The 25,619-nt window shown below is 39.1% G+C and overlaps 1 protein-coding gene across 4 annotated transcripts in view; it reads right to left on the minus strand.

Moving 5' to 3' along the window:
• The window catches only part of MICU2 (mitochondrial calcium uptake 2), a 107,249-nt gene that overhangs the window by 64,598 nt on the left and 17,032 nt on the right, over window positions 1-25,619 (minus strand). For all 4 annotated transcript variants that reach the window (XM_077973769.1, XM_015120729.3, XM_001089388.5 and 1 more), the window contains exon 2: window positions 9,759-9,900. In XM_077973769.1, coding sequence (XP_077829895.1) covers window positions 9,759-9,900 — 142 coding nt within the window. The remainder of the gene's footprint in view (window positions 1-9,758; window positions 9,901-25,619) is intronic.

A 25,619-nucleotide genomic window follows, 5' to 3' on the forward strand; every position in this document is an offset into this window, starting at 1 on the left:
GTTAAAAATAGGAGAAATAATACTATAAATGTGAAAAAAGGATGTGATAAAAAGTCTGAAAAAAGAAGCAAGAGTTGAGAAGAGCTGACGAAGGAAATAGGAGAAAGCTAATTCATGTGTAAAATGATTTGAAAACTCTAGGTGAAGGTGAAGACTATGAAATTAGTGGCTCCGGTCTACACAATCACATGATTTTCTCCCAAAGTTGATAGCAGGCTAAGTCCGACAAGAACAACAAAGGGGAAAGATATTTGCAAGTAGTTATTAAACAGTGACAAAATGACAAACCTGTAGCTACAGGGGAGGAAAAATACCCAGGAATAGTGGAGAGCTTGGGAATAATGGGATAGTTGAGACTAGAAGCTTTTATTAAATCTGAGAATGGGTACATTGGGTATTAGAAAATGGGCAGGGTGGGGACAACAGCAAGTTGTTGCCAGAGAATGGGATTCTGCAATTTGAGATTTTAAAACTGGAGCAATTCCAGGTAATGGACATGGGAAGTGAGTAAGAATGAAGGCCACTGGAAATGAGAACTAAAGAACTATAAGGCTAAAGAAATTCAGCAGAAAAGAATATAAGAAGGGAAATGGCATTCTGGCTAGATAAGCTGGGTCTCAAAGCAGCACATTTGATGATTTTTGGAGTGCACAATGGAGGACTGAGGATGACACCGGTTTCCCTCAAGCCTACCATGGAACCAGGAAGAATGAGTGTCTACTTGAAAGGAGCATGGGGAGATGGTTTACATAAGCCTCATTAACTACTATTAATAAAGTATATTATTTGCAAAAAATCCAAAAAGATAAATACCAGGTAGAAATCAGTTTAGGATCTAATAAATCTTAGACTGTTTTGTATCTTTCTGTTTCTTCATGGAGATCATGGGTCAGTGGGTTGGCCCTGTTTTTCCTTATTTTGCTGTTCATCATGATCGGTAGGAATGCAACCAAGATTATTATTCTTCTTATCCAGGATGAAAAATGAAGATGAAGTACATCATATGCATAAAGGATGTATTATTTGGCCTGCAAAATTACTGAATTCTTGATTTAGCTAAATGCCTTCTGATAGTTTAATTGCATTCCAATGAATAATAAAAGTGGAAACATTATAATCTTTAATCATGGTTTACTTTAGTTCTTTGAATATATTTACAATGGCTATTCTGAAGTCTTTTTCTGGTCTATCTGATATCTGGTTGCAATCACAAGCAGTTTCTGTTACCTGCTTTTGTCCAGTAGGGTCATATATTCCTGTTTCTTTGCATATTTCATAGTATTTTGTTATAAAAACTCACATTTCAGATAATACACTGTGGCAACTCTGAGTACTACTAACAATTCCCTGCTCCCCAGGGTTGTTATTGCTATTTGCTTATTTGCTCTTTGTTTAGTGCCAAGCTGGACTGTTTTAATGAAGACTATCGCCCCCAGTGTTAAGCCTCTGACATTGCTCCTCAGGGAGGCAGTTTGGGGTATGCCTTCAGTCACCCTGGGATGACAGTAATTTGGGCAGCACTCTAGTTTCCTTTTTCTTGACCATGCCAAGATGTTAAGCTCTACTAATTTGGGGTCCTTTGAAGGAATAATTTCCATGGTCAGTGTTTAATATCTGTGATGACCCCGGGAGGGCTCCTTACAGCTGTCTCTTTCCCTAGGTGTCTTCCGCAGAGCAGCTAGCCTGCAGTTTAGCCTGTTATCTTAGTTGGATTTGTCAACGGCCTCCAAACTACCTTTCACCACAACCTCCGCTTGTTTCTGAGTGTGGCTCTTAGGCTTGAACTTCTCTGTTTTCTGTTGACGATGAAGTCAGTTTCTCTGGGAAGAGATAAGGAGCTATTTGTTTTCCCTGTTGCCCACACCCTCCACTTCTCACCCCACAAAATCTGTGGGCTGAGCTCTGGGGCTGGGAGTGGGACCAGTGGTGTAACTTCAGGTCTTCTTGACTTGCCTCTCTCAGTGTGGAACCTGTCTTACAAGTTGAGACAAGAGCAATCAGGGTCCCAGTATTCTTAGTAGCACAGAGCCCAAGGTGGAGCTTCCATTTCACAGGTGAGGGCTGGGTGGGAGAAGGGAGCTCCTACTTCTCAGCTGCACTCCCCAGAACTAGCCTCAGCAACAAGTAGCTGGGGGCAGGATGAGAAATGCTGATACCCTGTTTCTCTGGGAAGAAAGCCCTCTGAATGGGTACTGAGGAGAGAGGAAACACTCTGTTCTTGGCTGCACCAGTTTGAAATAAGTTTCCATTCAACAAACTGGGACAGGGTAGGGAGGGAGTTCTTAGTTCAAGCATCCTAGACTCTTACTTTTCTTACAGATTTTCTTAAAGAGATGTTTTTTAATGTACTGTATGACTCTAAGACCACTTCCAGAGACTTTGAAGGAAGGTCTTAAGATTTTTTACCAGTTTCAGTGGGAAGTGGGCCAATGGAGTTACTCATGCTGCCATGATGAAAGTCAATTGTTTAAGCTTATTCACTTTTACTCAGTAAAATTCCGTTGTGTGAATATACTGTAGCACAGTTTATTTATCCAGTCTGTTATTAATGGAGAGTTGAGTTGTTTCCAGCTTTTTTTGCTAATACAACACTGACACTATAAGCATTCTTATACATATATCCCACTGCACAGGTGCAAATATTCCTGTTGCATATAGAGTATATACAGGAATGGGATTTGTGTATCAAAAGTTATGCTAATGTTTAACTTTATAAAACAGTTCTAAATTGTTTTCCAAAGTAGTAGTTTCTTTCTTTTTTCTTTTTTTTTTTTTTTTTTTTTGAGACAGTCTTGCTCTGTTGCCCAGGCTTAAGTGCAGTGGTGCGATCTTGGCTCATGGCAACCTTCTGGGTTCAAGCGATTCTCCTGCTTCAGCCTCCCGAGTACCTGGGACTACAGATGCACGCCACCATACCTGGCTAATTTTTAGTAGAGACAGGGTTTCTCCATGTTGGCCAGGCTGGTCTTGAACTCCTGACCTCAGGTGATCCACCTGCCTTGGCCTCCCAAAGTGCTGGGATTACAGGGGTGAGCCACCGTGCCCAGACCAAAGTAGTAGTTTCAATTGGCATGTCCAACTAACAGGGTATAAAAATCTTAACTGATCTACATTCTCTTCTACCGCTGTCATTAACAAACTTAATTGTTGCTAATCTAATATGTACAAAATTATATCTTATTGTAGCCACTAACAAGGGTAAACATCTTTATGTTCATTTTTCGTACACATTTCCTCTTCTGTGAATGCCTATTTATTACTTCTGTCCCTTTTTTAAAAAAAATTGTCTTTTTCTTATTGATTTGTAGTTTTCTACATATACTAAGTATTGTCTTCAATTTTGCAAGTTTTTGGCTTACCTTTTCAATTTCTCTAAGGCAAATCAATAGAAGTTCTAATTTTAATATGGTTGAATTTTATCAATCTTTTATGATAGTGCTTTTTGTGGCTTATTTAAAGAAGATTTCTCTAACCTAAGGAGATGGATTTTAAAATTATCTTTGAAAAATGTTTGCTTGTTTTCCACATGCATATCTAACTGTACTAGTACCATTCGTTGAACAGTCCCTCTTTTTCCAATGATTTATAATGCCACCTCTCTCATATATGAAAGTTCCATTGCTGTTCTGGGCCCTTTATTCTGTTCCAATGGTCAGTTTGTCTCTCCCTATGCCAATGCCATTTGATTACTGAGGTTTTATAATAAAGCTCATTATTTGATAGAGTAACTTCCCCATTTTTTTCCTTCTTTCAGAATGTCTTTGCTAGTTCAGGCCCGGTGTTTTTCCATATAATTTTTCAAATCAGCTTGTCAAAAAACATGAACATACACACACACGTGTGCATACATGTGTGAGCACACATTTACCTACCCCATTGGGATTATTGCAATTACACTGAATTTATAGATTAGGGGTTACGAACTAGGCCAACAGGCCCAATTATGCTTGTAGAAATATCTAAGTAGCAGAATGTTCTGTAAAAATTTGAGTGCCTGTAACAACATCTAGACTCTAGTTAGCTATATAGCTTATCCCACCGACTATATTACATTGATTCGATTCAAAACTATTCTTTCTCTGACTGGTCCTATAAGTTTTTACATTTTCCACTTGGTCATCTAAATCATTCTTGCCTAGGGTTTTCTTCTAGTACCAAATACTCTTCTGAAGATCCCAGCTTCACTTTCATTGGTTGAAAACATTTTAAAATTTCTTCTCAGATTCCTTATTTGACCCATGTGTTATTTTAAAATGTATCATTTAATCTCCAAATATTTGGGGATGTTTCAGCTATCTTTCTGTTACTGATTTCTAGTTTAAGTCTACTGTGGTCTAAGACCATACTTTCTATGATTCCTATTCTTGTAAATGTTTTAAGTGTGTTTTATGACCCCAAATCTGGTCTATCTTGGTGAATGGTTCCAGGTTAGCTTCAGAATGTATATTCTGCTATCATTAGATGAAATATCCTATAAGTGTCAATTAGAGCCAGTTAATTGATGGTGCTATTCTATTCAGGTATATCCTTATTGGTTTTCCTTCTGCTGAATCTGTCAATCAAGGACAGAAGGCTCTTGAAACCTCCAAGTATAATAGCATCCAAGAGCACATCTGTTTCTCCTTGCAGTTCCATCAGTTTCTGCCTCATGTGCTTTGATGCCCTGTTGTTAGGTATACATACATTATAGATAGTTATGTCTTCCTGGAGTACTTACCCATTAAAAAAAATCATTATGCAATGCCTCTTTCTATTCCTGATAATTTCCCTCACTCTTAAATCCGGTTTATCTGAAACCAGTATAGCTACTCCAGCCTTCTTTTGATTAGTGTTAGCAATTATTCTATTTGTATCTTTACATTTAAAGTGGGTTTCTTATAAACAACATGCATAAAATACATATCTACAGTGACTGTTGATATATCTGGATTGATATCTACCATATCTAACTATTGCACTTGAGTTTTGTTTCATTTTTTTGTCTTCCACTCTTTTTTTGCCTTCTCTGGTTTTAGTTGAGTATTTTATATAACTTGATTTTCTCTCCTCTCTTAGAATGTCAATTGTATTTATTAAAAATATTTTTTTTAGTGGTGGTCCTAAAGTTTGCAATATATATTTGCAACTAATTTAAGTGCATGTTCAAATAACACTATACCACTTCATAGGTGGTACCAGTATCTTATAACAAAAGTATTCCCAATTCCTCCCTCCTGTCCCTTATACCATTGCTGTCATACATTTCACTTATCCATACAATTTGATCATCCAATATTGTGTTACTATTATTTTGATTAAACTGTTATCTATTATATCAATATTTTAAATGTGATTTAATTTTATATTCATGTATTCCTTTTCTAACTTAACTGTCTTCCTTTCTTCATGCCAAGTTCCTGATATATCATTTTTCTTCTTTTTGAAGAACATCTTTCTTCAAAGAAAGAAGAAATGTTTCTTTGAACATTTCTTGTAAATCAGATCTACCGGTGACAAATTCTCTCAAATTTGGTTTGTCTGAGAATGTATTTCTTTTTCACTTTTGAAGGATAATTTTCACTGGATCCAGAATTCTACATTGGTAAATTTTTCTTTCAAAATTTTAAATATTTTATCCACCCTCTTCTTGCTTAAAAAGAAATATGATACAATTCTTACCATTGTTTTTCTACAGATAAGGTGTTTTTCTTCTTTGGCTTCTGTCAAGATTTTTTTCTCTTTCTTTTGTTCTTTAAAATTTTTCTAGCTGGGTGAGGTGGCTCACGCCTGTAATCCCGGCACTTTGGGAGGCCGAGGAGGGCGGATCACAAGGTCAGGAGATTGAGACCATCCTGGCTAACACAGTGAAACCCTGTCTCTACTAAAAATAAAAAAATTAGCCAGCTGTGGTAGCGGGTGCCTGTAGTCCCAGCTACTGGGAAGGCTGAGGCAGGACAATGGTGTGAACCCGGGAGGCGGAGCTTGCAGTGAGTTGAGATTGCTCCACTGCACTCCAGCCTGGGCGATAGAGTGAGACTTTGTCTCAAAAAAAAAAAAAAGAAAAAAAAAAAAGAAAAAAAAATTCCTGCAGTTTGAATATGATATACCTAGACATTTCTTGGTATTTATTCTGCTTGGTGTTTTCGTAAACTTCTTGAATCTATGGCTTGACATTTGTTAATAATTTTGGAAAATTCTCAGTCATTATTATTTCAAATGTTTCTTTTCCTCTTCTTTTTCTGGTATTCCTGTTACTTATATGTTATATCTTTTGTAATTGACTCACAGTTCTTGAATATTCTGTTTTTCTCAGTCTTTTTGTTCCTCTTTGCTTTTCAAGTTGGGAAGTTTCTACTGACATATTTTCAAGCTCACTGATTCTTCTCTCCGCCAGATCCATTACACTGATGGGCCCAACAAATGCATTTTTTTTTTGAGTCAGGGTATTGCTCTGTCACCCAGGCTGGAGTGTAGTGGTGCAATCATAGTTTGCTGTAGCCTCAAACTCCTGGGCTCAAGTGATCCTCAGCCTCTGAAGTAGCCAGGACTACAGGTGTGTACCAACACACCTGGCTAATGTCAAACGCATTCTTCATTTTTCTTTTTTTGAGACAGAGTCTCGCTCTGTCGCCCAGACTGGAGTGCAGTGGCCGGATCTCAGCTCACTGCAAGCTCTGCCTCCCGGGTTTACACCATTCTCCTGCCTCAGCCTCCTGAGTAGCTGGGACTACAGGCGCCCGCCACCTCGCCCAGCTAGTTTTTTTTTTTTTTGTATTTTTTAGTAGAGACGGGGTTTCACCGTGTTAGCCAGGATGGTCTCGATCTCCTGACCTCGTGATCCATCCGTCTCGCCCTCCAAAAGTGCTGGGATTACAGGCTTGAGTCACCGCGCCCGGCCACATTCTTCATTTCTGTAACACTATTTTTGATTTTGAGCATTTCCTTTTGGTTTGTTCTAAGAATTTCTTTGCCTCTGCTTACATTACATTAAGTGCTGTACACTTTTTCCACTGGAGCCCTTAGCATATTAATGTTATTTTAAATTCCTGGTCTGATAATTCCAAATATCTGCTATATATAAATCTGATACTGATGTTTGCTTTGTCTTTCCAGATTGTGCTTTTTCTTTTTAACATGCCTTGTGACTTTCTGGTTCTAAGTCAGGCATGATGTATTTGGTAAAAGTTACTGAGGTAGACTGGCCTTTTATGTTTATCTGGGTAGGAATCGGTTGTGTTTACTGTTTGCTGTAGTTGTAGGTGACAGAGGCTAAAATTTCCTCTGGTGCCTTTTTTTTTTTTCTCTCCTGTTGTCTTTTCTCTCCTTAAATAAAATCTAAGAGGTAAGTTCTTTCAGTCCTGCCTTATTATTGTACAGGAGACTGCTGTCGATGTGGTGGTGAGGTGAAAAGGCAGGCAGGTCTCCTTAAATAAAATCTAAGAGGTAAGTTCTTTCAGTCCTGCCTTATTATTGTACAGGGGCCTGCTCTGTCGATGTGGTGGTGAGGTGAAAAGGGAGGTAGGTATTGTACAGTCCTATGATCAGCTGTCAGTCTCTTAGTCAGACTGTGTGACTGTGAAGGGATGTGCCCTTCAAAAGCAGTTCTCAGTTTTTTTGTTTCTCTGCTCCCTTTGGTGAGACAAGAAGGCCAGAGGGGGCTAGATTTGGGGATTTCCATCTCCCTAGGTTGGCTGGGCTCCAGTAAAAAAGTTTGTTTTCTATGCAGGCCTTTCTTAAGGAGAATGAAATACTCTGGGAGTGTCTAAAAATGGCTACTTTTCCCTCCCAATGATGGAGAGGGGAGAGCATTTTTCTTAGCTCTTCACTGTGAGAACCTGGCAGAGTTCCGCAAGGTAAAAATCACAAAGGCGTATGGGCTTCTCTGTGGCTGGTTCTTCAGTAGTTGTTATCTCCCAAGCTAGTTCGCACTGAGATTCCAGCAATTAATTACCCTTCAAATACTCCTACCTGAAGCCGGCTCCAGTGGTGGGTTCTTAGTGGTTTCCGTCGGCAGTAAGCTGACTCTATGGATCTGCTTGCCTTCAGTTTCCAGCTCAAGTGTGACCTCAATTCTCTGATGAATCTAACAGGAATTCATGACGTCCAAGTGTTTCACATGTCAGAGGCTAAACTACTTTTTAAGATAAATCTTTCTGCATATCTTTGATTACTTATATTATGAACTTACTGCATTAATATGGGTAAATATCTTTAAGGTTTCTAATATACACAAACTTCCCTGCAAAAAAGCTGTAATAAAATAACCTAGGCTGGGCGAGGTGGCTCATGCCTGCAATCTCAGCACGTTGGGAGGCCAAGGGGGGCAGATCACCTGAGGTGAGGAGGTTGAGACCAGCTTGGCCAACATGGTGAAACTCCGTCTCTACTAAAAATACAAGGCCAGGTGCGGTGGCTCACGCCTGTGATCCCAGCACTTTGGGAGGCCGGGGAGGGCGGATCACGAGGTCAGGGGATTGAGACCATCCTGGCAAACACGGTAAAACCCCGTCTCTACTAAAAAATACAAAAAATTAGCTGGGCGTGGTGGCACATGCCTGTAATCCCAGCTACTTGGGAGGCTGAGGCAGGAGAATTGCTTGAACCCGAGAGGTGGAGGTTGCAGTGAGCCAAGATCACGCCACTGCACTCCAGCCTAGGTGACAGAGCGAGACTCCGTCTCAAAAAACAAACAAACAAACAAAAACAAAAATTAGCCAGGCACCTGTAATCCCAGCTATTCAGGAGGCTGAGGCAGGAGAATTGCTTGAACCCGGGAGGCAGAGGTTGCAGTGAGCCGAGATAGTGCCATTTCACTCCAGCCTGGGAGAGAGAGCGAGACTCTGTCTCAAATAAATAAAACTCTAAACATATTTTTACCACCTTATTTTTCTGCTCACAAACCTTCAATGCCATTCATCCCTGCCAAATACCATTCATCTGGTGGTTGGAAAGGGTCACTGAAGTTTTCTGGATAATCCGGACCTTATCTGTTTTTCAATTTCATCCCTCACTACTGCTTAAAGTAATCCTTTCGTTCCAGTGATTACTGAATTTATTGTCCCTAGAACACACCATGATCACTCATTTTGTTTTTGTTCGTCATCCCTCAATGTTTATAATGCTGTGCCAAGTTCTCTCGGCCTTTTTGAATTCAATCTATACTATGACTGCTCACCTTGCTCTCACCCATTTCAGCTGCTGCATGTTTATAGCGAGTGTTCCAGTACATTTAGGAAGGTGTCAGAACGCCAACAAGTTTTCATAGACTCCTTCTTCAACATGGGCACAGAGGATGGGGCCAAATCCACTCTATGCAAAGTGAGGACTAATTTAGATAATAAAACTAAGAATTTCTGAATTCTGAAACAAATGCAAGTTGGCTGCTTATTAAATAAAATTACGTAATTATAGTTTTTCAACTTCTCATTTTTTTCAGGATTTTCTACCTGTGACATCATGACTGCTCTCCTAACTTCTCAAATCTAGTTTCATTTTTTTTTGGCCCAATTTAAAACATGGATGAAGTAATTACTAATAACATATTTAGTGACAATTAAAACTTAAACTATTTTTCCTGTCTCTTTAGAGAAACCTATATACAAAACAACTATTTCAAGATAAATATAAAAGTATAAGTAGTGTCACAAGAAAAGTCTAAATAAGCAAATGCATGGTACAAAGATGATAATTAAAATGAAGAAAAGCTGTTATCAATCCTGAAAAACAGGTTTTTCAGCCCTGAAGTTTAATTTTTTTAATTAAAAAAAGACCCAACTCACGTTCCATTTGCTCAAACATCACTGAGAAGAGGAAGTCTCGTGGTGTCATATAATATTCTCCTTCATGTTCCAGTGAAGAAAACTGCATGAAGCGCTGCTTACGAAGAGATAGTTTCCCTATCATTCCATGTTCAACATTTTTCTAAAAGAAAAACAAATTGCAATTTAAGATTTTTTTCAGTGTTATTCCCAAACAGTCACTTCTAGGACAATCTTTAAAAATTAACTTTCACGCTTGGATCTGACAATCCCCAAACTTTCAAAATCATTCATTTAACAAATATTAACTGAGTGCCCACTTTGCACTGAAGCTACAACAGTGAATTAGACTAACTTGAGGGAAGTGACATTCCAAAAAGGGAGAATGGCAATTAAAGAATAAATGTATAAAATAATACAAAACGGTAAGAAGTACTACAAAGAAATATAAAGCAGGATAAGAAAGGGATAAGGCGGTAATACCTTAAGATAGTCAGAGAAGGTCTTTCTAGAGAGGTAACATTTAGAGAGACTAAACGAGGTGGAGTTAGTGTGTCCTGGGGGCGTCCCTGGAAGAAAAGCATTCTAAGCAAGCACAGAGTCCATGAGGTGGGAACAAGTTTGGTCGAGGAACAGCAGAAAGGCCAACGGTACCAGAGTGACTGAGGAAAGAAAGTGGCAGAAGAAATTCAGGAAGGCAACAGAATATGCAAAGTTGTGCTTTCAAAAAGATAAAATATATCACATTAGATAAATAGCTTTGCTTTCAGAAATGTGAGAGAACCATGGGTAGAAAGAGCCAGAAGAAGAAGGATGGGTAAAATATTGTGGAATATATAGGAATGTAGTGGAAGAGTCTGCACTTCAGGCAGTAGGACTTAGACCCTAACTAAATGCTAATGAAGACAGTACTGAAATCTTTATAAAGAACTTTTCGTTGAGCACTTTCTATATATTAGGCACTGTACTAATTAAGTATTCACATAGATTATTTAGTTAATCCTCACAATAACTTTGAACAGTAGATACAGCAGTAGATAGAGAAACTGAAAAGTAAATAGCAGAGGCAGGCTAAAAAGCTAGGTCTGACTCAAAGGGTTTTAATCTCTTAACAACCACACTATCCTCCTACACCTGACTGGGCATTGTGAACTAGGGAGACTGGAGGAAAATGACACAGCAGTTAACAGGCACCTATGTCAATGCATGAACCTTGATACAAGAACATATTATCTGTGAAATCCAATAGCAGGCTTTCATCCTGGATTGCTTTCCTGATGCACTGCTCTAACCTGGACCACAGTATCCTTCCTGGACATATCACCTACTTTTCACACTTAATACTGATTCTATAATTCTCCCTGGCACACAGGCAACGTTCAGTGACTGCCGATCTGAATTGAAATGGGAAAAACATGAATTCCAGTTGCTTAAATCTCTCCAAATTCAAAGCTGTTCAAAGCCCTTCTTTTTAGCTGATTTCAGTTCTCTGACCAGTATTAATTTTCTCTCTTAATTAGACAATAGGCTTCCTTGAGCAGCTAGTTTTACACCTCTTTTGTGTTGTCAGTGCCTACCACAATATTGCACATGTAGACCATCAATAATATTGTAATGATCTGTACCCTTACCACCCCTTTGCCTTTTCTTTTCCCTTAAGTGACTACTACAAAAATAACTCAAGGAGAATGTTTTAATTACATAAGTCCACACTTACCATCCCAGTAATCAGAAAACTAAATTTTATTGATGCTTTCTGAACATTTTATACGTGAGGCAAATATACATACATACACACATACACACATAGTAAACCTCTCACACTCTGCCTATAGAGTACAAAACTATCATCTGGAGATCATCACCACAGCAGACTGTAATCCTACCATTTCCCTTATGAAATATGCAGAGGAAGCCCCCAAGTCACCATCTCCTACTATTAGAGTCTTTCTCTTCATCCTAAGCCCCACCTTTTCTGAAGAAAACACTGAATTGAGCATTTACTAATTTGAGGAGACTCCAGGAAGAGGCAGAACACATAAGAATCAAGGGGGCAACTCTGTAGTATTATAATATACTGTAGTATTATATATTAATATATAATACTCTGTATTATAGTATCTAACGTTCATTAAGTATGTAGTATACGCAGAGCAGGGTGCTAATATCTTTACATACCTGTTCTTAATCTCCACAATGCCCTTAATAGTAGACACCATTTTTGTCATCTTCATTTTACCAAAAAAAAAAAAAAAAAAAAAAAACCGAAACACTTAAGGCTTGTGAAAGTTAACCAGCTTGCCTAGATTGTAAGTGATAGCATAGGCAGTATGACATCAACCCCACTGTCTCAACCACGATCCTATACTAGCTCCTGTTAGAATAATATAAATTAGGAAAATAGAAGAAGCAGTGTGGGTAATGGTAGCTGAGAAAGTTTTTCTGAAAAAAATAGGATTTAAGATAAACTTCAGAGAAAAATAACAAAGAACAGAATTAGAATTAGTCATCCTTTAGTCCCTGGGCTAACTGTTGTCCATTTCCTAAATGGTAGGTGTTACTTCTCTAGTTCAATCAAATTTAAAGTAAGTAGGATGTACTGAATGTGTTTCTTTGCTACAACAAAATTTATGTAAGGAAAAAAAAAAAAAGTATTGTTCTGAAATTACCAGAGCCTTTCTAATTCCAAGTTGATGAACCAACATAGTTTTTTTTTAGGTCATCTTTATTATACAGTAGTAGAATTTTAAAAGTACATTTTAAAGGATCACTAATACAATCAATGTGCATTCTATATTTATGCTTATTTCCTAGAATTTGGAAGATTAATTTGCCAATGCCATTATTAACCTTCTATTCATCTGTCAGGCTTAGCTTGCTTTACTTCATTTTTATAATAATTCTGATCAAATCTCAGACTTACTGGATAGATTTAATGGTCAAGAATGTAATAACCACAATATTGTTCCTAAGAAGAAAAAAAGTGCCTTATTATATCATTTCCACGAATGCACTGTAATAAAAAACAAGTCGTCTGTTTTTTGTCTATTTTTTCAACTAAACTCTTGAAGCATAAATTTCATCTTTGTTTCACTGTACTGTGGAAAGCATTTGGCCTGGTGCCTTATACATATTGGGACTATAACTGACATACAACATAGAATTTTAAGAGTTACAAGGGACTTAGAGATCATCTAGTCCAACACTTTTGTGCAAAGGACCAGAAGTCAGGTCTTTTGAGTTCCACACCATGTTTGGTTAACTAGTTTGCTTATTAACTACTTCAGATAAATGCTGGGAACAAGTGGCTAACGTCCAAATGCTAATTTATAGCCTAAGGTAATGCATGCCAAATTATCCCTTATTAATAACCTTGAACAACTAAAAACATAGTTTACAACAAGCCTTTGGCAGAAAATGTAAACTATTTCCTAACTCTGTGTTCTCCTTTCTTTCTTCACCTCTTCCTTCCTTCTATCTGTGTGGTTTTCCTGATAACAGACGTGCGTGCTCTCTCTTTTCCCAGTTTTGTTTCTCTTTCCTCTTAGGTTTCAGGTTGCTTTTGTTTGTTTTTGCTGCTGCTATTTTCATTTTCCCTGAACTAACCATGTTGCTTTGGGTACTCATTTAATCTCTGTTGTCTCTTTTTCACTGTGGCATATTCGTGGAAGGTTAGGCTTGGTAAACTGAGCTAAGGCAAAGAAAATGGCTTGTAGACTTAAGTAAGTACAGTTAGCACATCAGTTTAGATGGGGAGGATCAGGAGGTATAATAAACGTCAAGATATCAAAGTTATTTGAGACCAGCCTGAGCAATGTAGTGAGACTCTGTCTCTATAAAAAGAATAGAAATTACAATTTTTTAAAAAATCAGAATTAGGCTGGGCGTGGTGGCTCACGCCTGTAATACCAGCACTTTGGGAGACTGAGATGGGCAGATCACAAGGTCAGGAGATCGAGACCATCCTGGCTAACACAGTGACACCCCGTCTCTACCAAAAATACAAAAAAATTAGCCAGGCGTGGTGGCGGGAGGCTGTAGTCCCAGCTACTCGGGAGGCTGAGGCAGGAGAACACAGTGAACCCGGGAGGTGGAGCTTGCAGTGAGCCGAGATTGAGATCGCGCCACTGCACTCCATCCTGGGTGACAGAGCCAGACTCCTTCCAAAAAAAAAAAAAAAGAAAAAAAAATTATATCTAATAACAGTACAAATACAAATACCTAGCTTAATATTGTTTACGTATTAGGCAATGAAAAAGTTCATTAATTCATTCTCAAACATTTAAGAAACTGTTATGTGTCACTGTTCTGGGAATATATAGACAGATACTATGAAGTCTCCCCCTTAAGGAGTTTACAAAGGGAAGTGTTGGATAGCAAATAAACAGTTAAAAGTACTAGCTCTGAAATCAAACTGCTTGGGATTCAAATTCTAGTTATGTCACTAGGTATGTGACCTTGGACAAATTATCTCTCTGCACCTCACCTGACTCATTTGAAAAATGAGTAAAGGGGACTCAAACTGCCTAGATTTAAATTCTAGTTCTGTCACTTGGGCAACATTACCCCTCAGTTGATCTGCGAAATGCAAAAAACAACAGTATCTATCTCAAAGTTTTTTTTTTTTTTTTTAATGAGCCTTCAATGAAATAATACACATAAAACTCAGCATAGTGCCCAGCACACATTAAATGTTCTAGAAGGTTAGTCATTAGTATTATGATAGATAATTTTAACAAACGCTCTAACAGAACTACACATAAATTCTATGAGAAGGCAGAGAGCCAATAGACTGCCTTGTAGACTTAAGGTGAAACTACGTCTCTACTAAAAATACAAAAGTTATCTGGGTGTGGTGGCATGTGCCGGTAACCCTAGTTACTCAGGAGGTTGAGGCAGGAGAATCACTTGAACTTGGGAGGCGGAGCTTGCAGTAAGCCGAGATCACGCCACTGCACTCCAGCCTGGGCAACAGAGCAAGACTCCGTCTCAAAAGAAAAAAAAAAGGAAAAAAAAAAAAGAAAGGTATTACAGAGTAGGAGATACTTAAACTGGATCTTAAAGGATGAGCAGGAGTTTGCCAAGACTGGGAACAATAGTAGAGCAAGCTATGCTAAAGTTGGCTCTGACATTTGGGGAGCCAGATTCATGATGCAGAGGATCTATGGGGTATGTGACAAATAACGGACAGAGGAAAGTAACAGCAGCCATACAATACTGCAAAGATCATCATGAATTTTGACATTTTCTTTTGTTAATCTATAAAATAGCCACCATATATGTAAGACACTGGAGCCTATATGGAAATTTGGAATTGGATATTTGATACCATGATTCAGCACTCTTAATCTACCTATCAATCTAATAAACTTGGTTAGTTTGAAAACCCTGCCATATTAAAAACATTAAATTATAAGTGCTAGATTAAAGTACGCTAATGGCAGAAGGCAGACCTAACAGCCTGACAGTAAGGCAGGAGACAAAAATAATACAAAACAGTGACAAGTGAAATGAGTGACTGCAGCATAAGCTTTAATCATTGAGGTTTATTAAGCCAGCTGTAGGCTGTATCCGGGAAAAACATAAGCTACAAACACATCTGTGGCTGTTTTTCTGGAGGTTTTCAGGAGTTTTAGTATTTATACATTTATACATTTCCTTAAAATGGGGGAAGGCATGTAGGAAGAGGGGCAGGTAAGGGTAGGGCAAATGGTTACATTCCTGTGAGACTTTGGTTAGCGCCCAATGAATCTACATTTTACAGAAGGTAAGGTGAGTGGAGACAAAGGCAGAAGTAGTTTTCTCTTTGTTCTTCCCCTGGGGAGATACATTTGTAATCGACATTATCAGTGTGGAATTTAACAGACTTTAGTTTTAGGAGCTAGACTTAGACTGTACACCTAAAGTTGTAATTGGCATGCCCCTGTTTATGGGAGGCTAGCAAAGAATTTCCTTATGAATAGTCTGTGGGGTAGCCCTTCCCACATGCCTAAGGCTTTTTTCCTTTCCAGGAGGACCTTGCTAAAGTACTCTGTTGCATGATTCAGCCTCTAGGCTTAAGTTTGGGGGTCCTGGGATTTCAAATTTTTCTTTATAGTAGACGTAGCTGCAATTTCCTGGACCAATCAATGTTATTACATGCAATCAACAGCCCCAGGTCTACACATGGTGATGATCTTCTGTCCATGAGTAATTTATTATTAGGGAATATTAGAATGTAGAAAAATATGAAATACATTCTAGCTGTTTTTAATGTAAATAATAAAAAACAAATGTTTTCCTGTTTACACAGGTAATTTTAGTTACCTGGAAGATTCACATATACTACATGCCTCATACTCCACCTGATGCCATATAAATTCAACATTACTGTCTGATTTTACTATATATTCAAAGTACTTCATAGAACGTATGTTATATAAAAATACCAGGGCTGTATCTACATAAACTGAAAATAGAGCTGTAAGTGGAACTGTATTGTCTTTCAGAAAAACAAAGGTAGACAGTTTGGGGTTGTCAAATACTGTTAACTGTCAAATAAAATTAGACCACATGATGCAAATGCTTTCACCTTTCTGTTAACATACACTTTTTAAAGAACTTACCACTAGTTTAGTCGTAGTCATAATGAGGTATCACTTTCAGGAAACGCATCTATATGAATAACAATTCAGTATGCTGACATACAAGTTTAGGGATTTCAGGGTGTCAAAAGAAACTGGACTGCTATCTCCTAGGACTAAGTCAATTCCTTACAAAGATAAAAAGTATTGTGTCCGGAATTTATTCCTTCTGGTGGGTTCTTTGTCACGCCGCGGGCCTCGAGTTGAGTGTTAACAGCTCTTAAAGGTGGCGCCGGAGGAGCTATTTGCTCTTCATGGTGGGTTCGGAGTCTCACTGACTTCAGGAATGAAGCCCCCGACCCTCGACCCTTGTGGTGAGTGTTAACAGCTCTTAAAGTTGGTGGGGACCCAAAAAGTGAACAGCAGCAAGACTTATTATGAAGAGCTAAAGAACAAAGCTTCCACGGCCTTGAATGCGATCCCACGGGGCTGCTGCTGCTGGCTCCCGCGGCCCGCTTTCATTCCTTTATTTGGGCCCACCCATGTCCTGCTCATCGGTCCATTTCACAGAGTGCCAATTGGTGCATTTACAATCCTCCAGTTAAACAGAAAAGTTTTCCAAGTCCCCACACGACCCAGAAGCCCAGCTGGCTTCACCTCTCAGTATCGTAAGGCAAACCATAATTTTAAGCAATTTATTTAAGATGTAAATTGCTTGGCCGGGTGCGGTGGCTCACGCCTGTAATCCCAGCACTTTGGGAGGCCGAGGCGGGCGGATCATGAGGTCAGGAGATCGAGACCATCCTGGCTAACACAGTGAAACCCCGTCTCTACTAAAAATACAAAAAACTAGCCGGGTGCTGTGGCGGCGCCTGTGGTCCCAGCTACTCGGGAGGCTGAGGCAGGAGAATCACTTGAACCTGTGAGGCGGAGCTTGCGGTGAGCCGAGATCGCGCCACTGCACCCCAGCCTGGGCGACAGAGCGAGACTCTGTCTCAAAAAATAAATAAATAAAATGAAACATATAATGGAAAATACACTTTATTGAAACCAAGACTTGTATTTACTACTCTATTTGCTGTCACCTTATTTATTTCTTTTTGAGGCGGAGTCTCGCTCTGCCGCCCAGGCTGGAGTGAGCGGCGCCATCTTGGCTCACTGCAAGCTCCGCCTCCCGGGTTCCCGCCATTCTCCTGCCTCAGCCTCCCGAGTAGCTGGGACCACAGGCGCCGCCACCACGCCCGGCTAGTTTTTTGTATTTTTAGTAGAGACGGGGTTTCACCATATTAGCCAGGATGGTCTCGATCTCCTGACCTCGTGATCCGCCCGCCTCGGCCTCCCAAAGTGCTGGGATTACAGGCCTGAGCCACCGCGCCCGGCCTGCCGCCACCTTATGTTTAAGCATACTAAGTATGAAGAATTCTAGAGGACCTCAGGGGAAACTGATCTGTTTTAGTTTCTCAGAAAATGTAAATAAGGTTAGAACCATAATGCCTTGATTGCTGGATTCAACAGTTTAAAAACTGCTGTCCAAGGAGTTAATAATTAAAAAAAAAAAAAAAAGTAGAGGATTAGACATAATTAAGATTATTCTGAAAAGGCACACATTGCCTTCATATATTATGTGGAGAAATAAAAGCAGTGGAATAAAAAGTATTAATCTTAACCTTTATCTGAAAGAGATTTCCTAAGTTGCTTCTACAAACCTATTCGGTTGGCAGTGTATACAGTTACATATAAATAACCGATGGACTGGCAGGAGAAGCAGCTGCCTGAGGAACTAGCTGGTCAGGAAGAGAGGAAGGGTATGGAATGCAGTGGTGGAGATCAAAGAGCTGCTGAGGGCCTGTTGGTGGCTGCCATCCTATCCCTACCCCAGATGCAACTTAGAGTCTTCTGAGGTGGAAAGTGGTGGGAGTGGAGGGATGGATTCCTTCTATTGCCATGATTTGCTTCTCAAACCTGCATCTACTACTAAATATATGGAAAAAGAGGAGCAGAAGAAATGCTGGGATTTGGGGCTATACTGAACACATGAGAACCATCCACATGGTTCTAGTTAGATATAAAATGCTCCATGGATTTCAAGGATTACTTGTAATACAGTAAAAAATGTGACAAAGGAATTAAGAGCAATGAGTGATGTGAAATGGATAAAAGAGATCTTTGAAAGCTGATGACTTCTGTTAAAACATTTCACTAGTTTATTGCCTTTAAAGCAACAGGTGCTTCACCACTCTGTCTCTACTTTTTATCCATGAAGTGACATATTGGAAAAAGTTCTCTGTTCTTTGTTTAACATTCTTTGGTCTCCACATTTCTCAGGAAGAAAGTGAGAAAAGAAAGGGCCTTCCCTATAGCTTTGAATATATATACACAGCATTAGCCAAAATATAGTGAGACCTATTCATTTGGGGCCCTTATTTTGGAATTTGTAATAATCTGGATAAAATATAAAATTGTTCTGTTGTCTTTGAACTTTCTGTGGTGTAACTGGATGACTATCCCACCTTCTTAAAGAAACGTTTACAATCAGCAATTTTCATTTCATTAGACACAACTTTTCCATTTTGTTCTGAATTAGAGATTTTATTGTATATGAAACAAAATACTGCCAGACTAAATTAAAAATATTCACTGCATAAGCTGTGCCTCACAATACATTCTACCAAATGACAGCCAATGAGACAACTGTCATTCCTGGGAAACCTGGAAGCTCTGGGAACTACTCTCTCTGGCTTCTGAAATATCGTCTGATCTATGATGGTCTAGTCTAGACTTTGTCCCAGAGACTGAAGAAAGCTAGCATGGCTTGTTTTAGATGAGGATGGTAAGATGAAATGGCATATGCTTACACACACAGACACACAGAATTTTTTTTTTAACCCCATAGATTTCTATCTGGAGAACAGTGGCCACTGTCAGGGGATGCTGATGAGTAAAGAAACAAGCATCTTCCCTTCCAGTGCTTTCTCTTTCCTGATTAAGTAACTGAACAGAGTACTCATTTTTGCTTCTTCCATAATTACCTTCCAAGAGGTACATCATAACTACATATATTTCTGTTTCTGTTCGAAACAAAAAGTTTAAACTAAAAAAGTTTAAACTAGGTTCCGAATTAAAAAAAAAAAAAAGACTAGGCCAGGTAGGATGGCTCACGTCTGTAATCCCAGCATGTTGGGAGGCCAAGAGGAGGATCCCTTGAGCCCAGGAGTTCGAGACCAGCCTGGGCAACATGGCAAAACATCGTATCTACAAAAAAACACACAGATTAGCTGGTCATGCTGGCTCACATGTGTGGTCCCAGCTACTTCGGAGGCTGAGGTGGAGGTGGGCAGATCGCTTGAGCCTCGGAGGTCAAGGCTCCAGTGAGCTGAGATCGCACCACTGCACTCCAGCCTTAGTGAAAAAATGAGACTCTGTCTCAAAAAAAAAAAAAAGGCCTTAATTTAAAATCTCAATACTCCCACCAAGGTATCATCAGTCTCATTTATGGCAACTACAACTAAATTTTTCTTAAGAATTGAATGAGCTACTTTAGTTTATTTTCCTCCACAGGAGAAGGTAAAATACTACTTGTGAACTCTCTACAACTACTCAACCTTATCACCTTATTTAATAAAACTGTCTCCCATGACCAAACATCTTACAGAAACAAAATGGTGGGTGAAGAGGCACTCACTCCCTAGTGGGGAAGGCATAACAGGTGATGTTACAGCAGAAGTATGAAAGGAACAACACGCATTTAGCAAATGTGTATGTTCCACAAGGATAAATTTAAGTATTTTTCACACATTATTTCTTAACCATGATATTTTGATTTCTTACTTTTCACAATGAGATATGCACCAGACTAACATTTTTTAATGTTATATAAATAAATCTGAATAGAAAACTAGCAACAGGTCTGGTATCTTGATTTATCTTGACTGTGAGCTCTCTTTTCTGGGCAGCTGAGAAGTAGATGCAGAGCAGTAACAAGGAACTTCTGTGATATGAGCTCTAATTTCAGGAATCTTATGTACCCATGCAAAAAGGTTTCCTGGAAACTGAGACCTTCAAGTAAGTGGTGCTGTCGGGGGGCTGAGTCATAAACAGAGGCTACCACTAGGGATAACAACATTTAGGATATTATATCCTATAATATATGACACAGTATGAAGCAAAGAGGAGATGGATTAAAGGATCCCTCTTTTCTTCCTTCTAGCCCTTCTTGGGGAACAGCTGCAGTCTGTAGCTGTATTTTACAGTTTGTGACTGCAGTAGAAAAGTGATTCATTCATATAGTATTTTGCCCTGCTCCCACATTTTCTGTGACCCACTCAGACTTCCATATCCCAGTCCTCAGCAAATGGCTGTCACCTCCATGTGCTTCCCCAGCTTATAGGAAACTGACAGTGAGGATTCTTAAAGCTCATGGCTGAACACTGACTGAGAGCAGTTTGCCTATCATCAAATCTCTCACGCCCCACCTCAACCCTATACAAAATTTGCTTAAATACTGAAATTATTTTTTATAAAGCCCTGCAATGTATGTTGATTGCATACAAATAGATTTTTTTTTGAGACGGAGTTTTGCTCTACAAACAGAACAATTTTATCCAAAACAAAAATTGAACAAAAAATTTTAAAACTTTCAGGTAAATGGAATAACGAAGGTTTGAATTCAGCAGATTTGCAAATTTCTTACTTTAAAAATTGTATTTCTTTTAAAAAAATTCCATTGATAGTATTTTTTTCTGAATTGGTCTTTGTACAATTCAGAAAACAAAACGTGTGTAAAACAAATATTGTACTAGCTCTCTTCAATGTCAATCTCAGTTTTGATCACTGTTAACAAGATTGTCCTAAAACAGATTTGACTTGCTGGGGTGTCCTTAGAGCTTCAGTATTCACTTGACTGACTTATATTAACTTCTGTAAACCTTTCCAAAAGACAGAGTTAATAACAACGTACTTGCCTCTGACTAATTAAAACACCTTACGAAGCTAAGCATGTAATATAGCCCCCTTTTTAATCTGGCTAACTTACTTGTTAACAGTTAATTTTGGGCTGGGCTTGGTGGCTCATGTCTATAATCCCAGGACTTTGAGAGGCTGAGGGGAAAGGATCAGATCAGGCCAGGAGTTGTAGACCAGCCTGGGCAACATAGCAAGACCCTGTTTCTACAAAAATTTAACAAATAAAAAAATCACCCAGATGAGGCCGGGCGTGGTGGATCACAAAGTCAGGCACTCAAGACCAGTGGCCAACATGGTAAAACCCTGTCTCTACAAAAATACAAAAAAATTAGCTGGGTGTGGTGGTGTGCACCTGTAATCCCAGCTATTCGGGAGGCTGAGGTGGCAGAATCGCTTGAACCCAGGAGACAGAGGTTGCAGTGAGCCAGGATCATGCCATTGCATTCCAGCCTGGATGACACAGCGAGACTCTGTCTCAAAAAAAAAACTACCCAGATGTGGTGGCACACACCTATAGTCCTAGCTACTGAGGAGGCTGAGGTAGGAGGATCACTTGAGCTCACAAGTTCAAGGTAACCAGGAGCTATAATTGTGCCACTGCACTCCAGCCTGGGTGATAGATTTTGTCTCTAAAAAAATAAAATAAAATAAATTAATTAAAAGAAAAAAACTCCAGTAGTTATCTCCTCTAGGAGTCCTTCCAGAAGTACCTATTTTGGGTTAGGTGTCCTCCCTTGTGGGCATATAGAACCCTGAGTAAGTTTTTTATCAAAGCTCTAGTAACCCTGCACTGAAATTGCCTGTTTACTACATTGAAGTCCTCAAGAATAGAAAGTATCTTTTTTTTATTCTGTATCTCCAGTGCCTAGTGCATGGCTAACATGGTAACATTCATGGGTTTTTATGAATGGGAATCAATTCCAAACTCAAAATGTGTCCTTAAAAAATAATCTTAGAGCTGAGCTTCCAGGCGCGGTGGCCCACGCCTGTAATCCCAGCACTTTGGGAGGCCGAGGCGGGTGGATCACGAGGTCAGGAGTTCGAGACCAGCCTGGCCAACACAGTGAAACCCTGTCTCTACTAAAAATACAAAAAATTAGCAGGGCATGGTGGTGACACCTGTAATCCCAGCTACTCGGGAGGTTGAGGCAGGAGAATGGCTTGAACCTGGGAGGCAGAGGTTGCAGTGAGCCGAGATCGCGCCATTGCACTACAGCCTGAGCAAGAGAGTGAGACTCCGTCTCAAAAAAAAAAAAAAAAAAAAAGTAATAATTTTAGAGCTGGGCTTGGTGGCCCACGCCTGTAATCCCAGCACTCTGGGAGGCTGAGGCAGGAAGACTACTTGAGCCCAGGAGTTTGAGACTAGTCTAGGGAACACAAGGAGACCCCATCTCTACAAAAAATTTAAAAAATTAACTCAGGGATGGTAGCACATGCCCGTGGTCCCAGCTACTCAGGAGGCTGAAGTGGGAGGATCACTTGAGCCTGGGAGGTCAAGACTGCAGTGAGCCAGTGAGCCATGATTGTGCCACTGGACTCCAGTCTAGGTGACAGACTGAGATCCCATCTCAAAAAAAAAAAAATGTTTAGTCTGTGAACCAATATGCAAAAGTGGGTATGCTGATGTATTTTAAAGCCTTATTAATAATTTATTAAAATATCTTTAGACAGCCAGGTATATACTCTGCTATGTGCAACCTCACTAAAGATACACACAAATAGGGGCCCTTCTGTTTCCCTTTAACTGTAAATTACTGTATATTGCTAATTACTTTAGATTTTAAAAATGCCTTTGTAACAAGAGGAAAGAGGTAAAGCCACTGACAGGTGGTGGCAGTGTTAATTGTACCAAAGGATACTGCCTTAATTTTTGCTTAGCATAGAAATCATGGAATCTTAGAAACAGAATGCTCTGAAACTGGATTACACCAGCTGCTTCACATTCTCCTTCTGTAAATCTGAATGAATGACTTGATGGATTTCAGGCCTTATACCATGGTGGATTAAGGTTTTAGTGGAGTTTTTCAGCTTCATCTTGGAGTACATTGACAGACTGTAATGAAATATTTCTAAGATAAAATTCTGCTAATAAAATGTACTTACAGGAAATGAGCAGAGAATGAGCCAGATATTATATCAAAACAGGTAGTTTACTAGCAAAGGTACAAAGACACATGCAATTCATATTTCTGTTCATGTTTATAAATTAAATCACCAGTAAATAAACATATAAATTGCACAATACAAAAATAAAGTAATACAGATATGATTATATAATATTCTGGAAAATTAATGTATTATTTAAGCAAAGTTCTGCTTTTTTTGTTTTTTGAGATGGAGTTTCATTCTTGCTGCCCAGACTGGAGTGCAATGGTCCAATCTTGGCTCACTGAGACCTTCGCCTCGCAGGTTCAAGAGATTCTCCTGCCTCAGCCTCCTGAGTAGCTGGGATTACAGGCTCCCGCCACCACGCCCAGCTAATTTTTTGTATTTTTAATAGAGAACAGGTTTCACTATATTGGCCAGGCTGGTCTTGAACTCCTGACCTCAGGCGATCCACCTGCCTCAGCCTCCCAAAGTGCTGGGATTACAGGCATGAGCCACCGCGCCCGGCTCAAAGCTCTGCTTTATATCAGTTATGAACAAATATAGAGCAAATCATTGAAGATCTAGAACAAATTTGCCAAAGTCTCCCTTTCCGCTTTCACCTTATTCTTTTTGAAATATTTCATAAGATATCCATGGTCTCAAAAAACAGATACATTAAATATACGATCCAATAAAATACATCATTATTAACTGAAAAAAAAAATCCATGCTCTCAGTAATATCTGAGGATACTTTAACAGTGAAGATTCTAAAAAATGTCATTGCAGAATCTGCAGTATAACGACTGAAAAACCAAACAAGTTTTGTGGGGTTTTTTGGTTATTTTTCTGTTTTGCTTTACAGTAGCACCAAGCATAACTAAAGTAAAACTACTACTAAATACGTAGAAAATCATTTCTCACTTTACTATTTCAATTGCCACCACTACTAGAATCAGGGTCACTTTTCCCTTCAACCGCCTCTACCCATTTTTCTTTTACAACAGTTGGTGTCAAATGGAGAAATGTGAGTGCTACATCTTAACCTCAAGCACAGGAAGCAGTATAAAATTATGCCAGCGAATCATATACTAAGTAAAATTGTTAGCATTTGCCCAGGCAGCAGTGAGGTCTATAGCAAATATAAGGTTCTCTGGTGCAGGTTAAAGAAAAATCTTTACCTTGATCCCCAAGAATTTTGGAATCTTATATGAGAAACAAAACCAGTGAAAACTTGCAGTTTATAAGCTGTTATATACATACTTTTAAGGGTAGGCATGGACAGAACTAGCATTTGGGTAATCTTTCCCTTTTAAAACTTGTTGGCGAATCTACTCCTGTGTCTTTATAACCAAGAATAATCCTAGTTAGATCTTGGGAAGAGAGTGGAGCAGATATTTGTAGACTAGAACAGACAGGGCCTGATATTCTACAATGATCCAGGCAACCTAAATCTCCAACCTTGAATTGCTTGGGAAGTACGAAAGAGTAACTCTTAAATATCTGAAAACTCGAATGAATTTTGTCACTCTGTTTAGTCTAAAATTAGTTTCTAAATATGTATGGGCTATTGTTTAGTCTCTTAACTTATAACTTTATAAAACTTCATGTAAGTAACAAATATTATTACCAGTATTCCTGAAATTATGGGTAAACTCCTCAGGCTGTGAGAACTTGAATACCCCAACTTACTTACAGGCTGGAGGACCAATAAACTTGAAGAAGCTCCCTTGAACAATGAAGGCTAGTGGCAACAAAGGTGTCTGATCCATTTATAAAGGTGTAAACAGGATAAGCTAGTAAAACAGGGCTAACTGGGTTAGAATAGAGAATGTACAGAGTCAGAACAAAAGAGATGTACTGGTGAAGAGCAAGAGGCAAACATCATCAATTCCCTGATCTGAAGGTAACAGCATGTAAAAGTTAGAGCAATACAATGACATAATCAAAGCAGTGAAGTGGAAAAAAATTTTAGATCTAGCCTTTGAAACATTTTATAATGTGAAGGATAAATATTAAGAACCAGGAAGGGACAAGGACGTAACCTGAAAATTTAGAGCAGAAGTTCTGCAACCTCCACCTCCTGGGTTCAAGCAATTCTTGTGCCTCAGCCTCTTGAGTAGCTGGGATTACAGGAATGCACCACTACGCCAGGCTAACTTTTGTATTTTAATAGAGACAGGGTTTCACCGGGTTGACCAGGTTGGTCTCAAACTCCAGGCCTCAAGTGATCCACCCACCTCGGCCTCCCAAAATGCTGGGATTACAGA

Source organism: Macaca mulatta, chromosome 17, assembly GCF_049350105.2.
Source record: "Macaca mulatta isolate MMU2019108-1 chromosome 17, T2T-MMU8v2.0, whole genome shotgun sequence".
Taxonomy (NCBI): domain Eukaryota; kingdom Metazoa; phylum Chordata; class Mammalia; order Primates; family Cercopithecidae; genus Macaca; species Macaca mulatta.